General features: G+C 47.7%; 1 protein-coding gene across 1 annotated transcript; it reads right to left on the bottom strand.

Moving 5' to 3' along the window:
- Nucleotides 1-982: 982 nt before the first annotated feature.
- Nucleotides 983-3,034, bottom strand: Kif2b (kinesin family member 2B). Its single transcript, XM_076871366.2, has one exon. The coding sequence runs from the start codon at nt 3,032-3,034 to the stop codon at nt 983-985; it is 2,052 nt and encodes a 683-aa protein (XP_076727481.2).
- Between the last annotated feature and the right edge of the window lie 225 nt (nt 3,035-3,259).

Below are 3,259 nucleotides of genomic sequence, written 5' to 3'. Positions count from 1 at the left end.
TATGGAATATGTTTTGCCTTATGTAGAAACTTATCTATCATTTATTTTTTTTCCTGCTCCCAAAAGGCTTTTTATGTGTAAAGAATGTGGTAAAGAGTATAAGAGAAAAACTGCTTAAAGATACCATATTTAAATTTAAAATAGAAGCCCTTGCTTATGCAAAACTATCCTTCTCTTCTCTCTCTCTCTTACATCTCCCTCTCTTTCTCTCTCTTACTCTTTCTTTTTTTCTCGCTTTAAACTCTCCCAGAGAGCACATTTGAAATTTCAACTAAGACCAAAAAAAAAAAATTTTTTTTTTTCCCCTCTCGATTCTAGGCTGTCAATGATAGGTACAGAGAAAATCCCTCTTTCCTTCTCCTCCTAGTGACTGGATCTTAGAAACCATTTGAATCTACCCAACAATGCAACAGAGAAAGACTCATAAGTATCATTGCTTTACTCAGTTGTGTAGCCCCTTGGTGTTGTTTCCAGGAGAATCCCTTTCATTTACAGGATTTTTGCTTTTCTACCTGAAAATTTATGGTATTTGATTTCATCAAAGCTGGTTTCTTCTATAGCAGGGTTTCTCAACCTTGGTACTATTGATAATTTCAAACAAAAACATAATTATTTGTCACGGGAGGCTGCCCCATACAGCATGAAATCTTTGGCAGTGACTCTGGTCCTCTACTCACTCTGTGCCAGTGTCCCTACTCCCCTCCGCCCCCCCTAGTTGTGACAATGGAAATGTTTCCAGACATTGCCCATGGTCCCGGGGTTGGGGAGGGGGGCAAAACCATTCCCAGTTGAGAACTGGTGTCCTACAGAATGAAAGCAAATTAAAAAAAAAAAAAAAAACCCAGAAGAAGAAGATAGACCTTATTTCTGACGAGCATATCTGAAGATGTTCTAAGCTCTCCAGGAGGATCTTTATGCTAGATAATTTGAACAGATTTGCCTGTATAAGAGAGGTAGAAACTGCAGCACTGTAGCCATCATTTCAGTCCTGATCGCTTGCCTTTGGCTTCATTCTACCTTGCTCTTGGTTTTGGAGGTCAACTCTTAATAATTTCAGTTTCGTTTGGATCTCAGTCAGAATACCAATTTTCTCCTCCAAAATGGACAATGACTGGGCGATGCAAAAGTCAACATCATAGTTCACGCCATTAGCTGTCTCCTGGATGCTCTCCCACCACGAACTGGAATCCTTCCACGTAGTCACTGCCTCCCTTATTAGTGGCGTGGCTAGTGTGGCAATCGCTTCACTCCGTTTCTCCTCCTCACTCTGTATACACGATATTTTAACAAGCTCTTCCCTCTGAAGGGATATTTCTGAATTCCTAATGTGCTTGTCAAACATGGGCGGTGTCTCGTGTTTCATGGGAGTCAGGCATTGGTGGTAAGGCCTTACATCCAGGGCTAATTCTTTCACTCTGTTTGCATATCTTAAAGTGTTGAGGGTGTTTTCACAAGAGGTCATCCCTGGTGAGATGGTAGCGATCATGCAAGTGGAAGAGTTCTGGCCTATGAAGGAGTCCCGGAGCACCTGCGTGAGTTTGCTGGCTCTGAAAGGGGTGTGAGGTTTGTTCTGACCCAAAGCCCTGATGCATTCTTTGAGGGCCAGGAGACTCTTGTTAATCTCCGCCCCTTCCAGCTGCCTCTTGCGATTGGCCTTGGCGGTGTCTGCTCCCCTCTCGTTCCCAGCCAAATCAACCAGGGAGAACTTGCCGTGCAGTTTCCCTCTAGACTTCAAGATGATCTGGAAAACCGCGTGGCTCCTGGACGAGTGGGCATTGACAGACGTTTGTCCCGAAGTCCGACAGCCGTTTCCCAGTTCCACTAGGTTCAGCACGTCCTCCACGGAACCCACCTCTTTCTCCTGCAGCCCGACGACTTGCATTTGCTGATTGCCATCCTCAAGGACTTGGAGCTTCTTCTTCCAGTTCAACAAGTCATATACTTTGCCACCATAAATCTCAAAAAAGGTCCCATAGACTTTGAGATCCAGATTCTCATAAGTGGAGTTTTTGAGCAAGAGAAAGACGTCTTGCGCTACCAAGGCGTAAATACCTTTAGAACAGTCTTGAGACGTTCCAGAAAAGGCTCCGCCCATGGTGTGCGTTTTCCCACTGCCCGTTTGCCCATAGGCAAAGCAGGTGGCCATGCCCTTGCGGAAGATAGACTCCACCAATGGCTGGGCAGTGAACTGGTACACCAACTCATTGGAGGCCTTGTCATCAAAAGCATGGTCGAAACAGAAGGTCTGATTCTCCAGGTAGCGGGTGAGGTCCACCTTCTGCTTGGACTCATGCACCATGACTACATTGTCAGAGGGGATGGTGATGATATCCAGGTCCTTCATGGTGGTCTCTCGCTGATTAAGAGGCCTCTTCCTCACGCAGACACAGATCCGGTGATCTTCCAGGGGCTCCATGATGGACATCTTGCTTTTGTCCAGGTGTCTGCGGCATTCTTCGATCATGCGCATGATCTCGAAGTTTGGGTTTCCGGTGTTGACGTTGAGGGCGCGTCTGGCTCGGATCTCCAACTGCAGGCGCCTGCGCTTCTCCCTCTGCTTTTGCAATTTCTCGATTTCCCGAAGGCAAGGAGACTTTTTCCGCTTCATCAGACAAGGGCTGGCGGGGACCCCCAGGACCGAGCTGTCCCCTGAGGGTGTTTCATTTTTCTGGGGGGCAACCACAATCCACCTTGGGGATGTACGCTGATCTCCAATGGCCTTGGAGGGTACTAGGGACAATGAGGGCAAGGGCCTAGGCAACATGGTGCTATGTTCTGCAGAGGCCAGAGCTGGATTCAGCAGGAATATGGACTCTAGATCAATCTTCTTGCCTTTCTTGACTCCTTTCTCAATCCACTCAACTGTGACCCAAGATTTTTCTCTGTTGATCTCTGTGACTACAGCAAGATGGATCCTCTTGTCACTGCGCTGGATCGCCAGGCAGATGCCCACTTGGATGTCTCTGAAATGCGACTTCAAGGCTTTCAGGGGTGAAAGGCGTGGGGCAAGAGGGAGGCAGAACTGGCTTGCCATGGTGAATGATGGAGGTATTAGGGCTCCCTTCCAAGGGTCCTTGGGGTTGGAGCAAGGGGCCCTGAGCCCAAGCCAGCCTGAAGCATCCAGAGCACTGAACACAGGCGTGGTATGCCCCAATCCTTTGTGAGCATATAGCACCAGGACTCAGACCTAAGCCACTCACGTCACAAAGGGATGGGGGGACGGACGAGGCACCAGATCACTGGTCCACCACGTGATAGG

This window comes from Callospermophilus lateralis, chromosome 11, assembly GCF_048772815.1.
Source record: "Callospermophilus lateralis isolate mCalLat2 chromosome 11, mCalLat2.hap1, whole genome shotgun sequence".
Taxonomy (NCBI): Eukaryota; Metazoa; Chordata; class Mammalia; order Rodentia; family Sciuridae; genus Callospermophilus; species Callospermophilus lateralis.
This window is presented reverse-complemented; position numbering and strand designations above follow the sequence as displayed.

Coding starts and splice junctions, on each gene's coding strand:
- Kif2b (XM_076871366.2), bottom strand. CDS start 3,034: ATGGCAAGCCAGTTCTGCCTCCCTCTTGCCCCACGCCTTTCACCCCTG.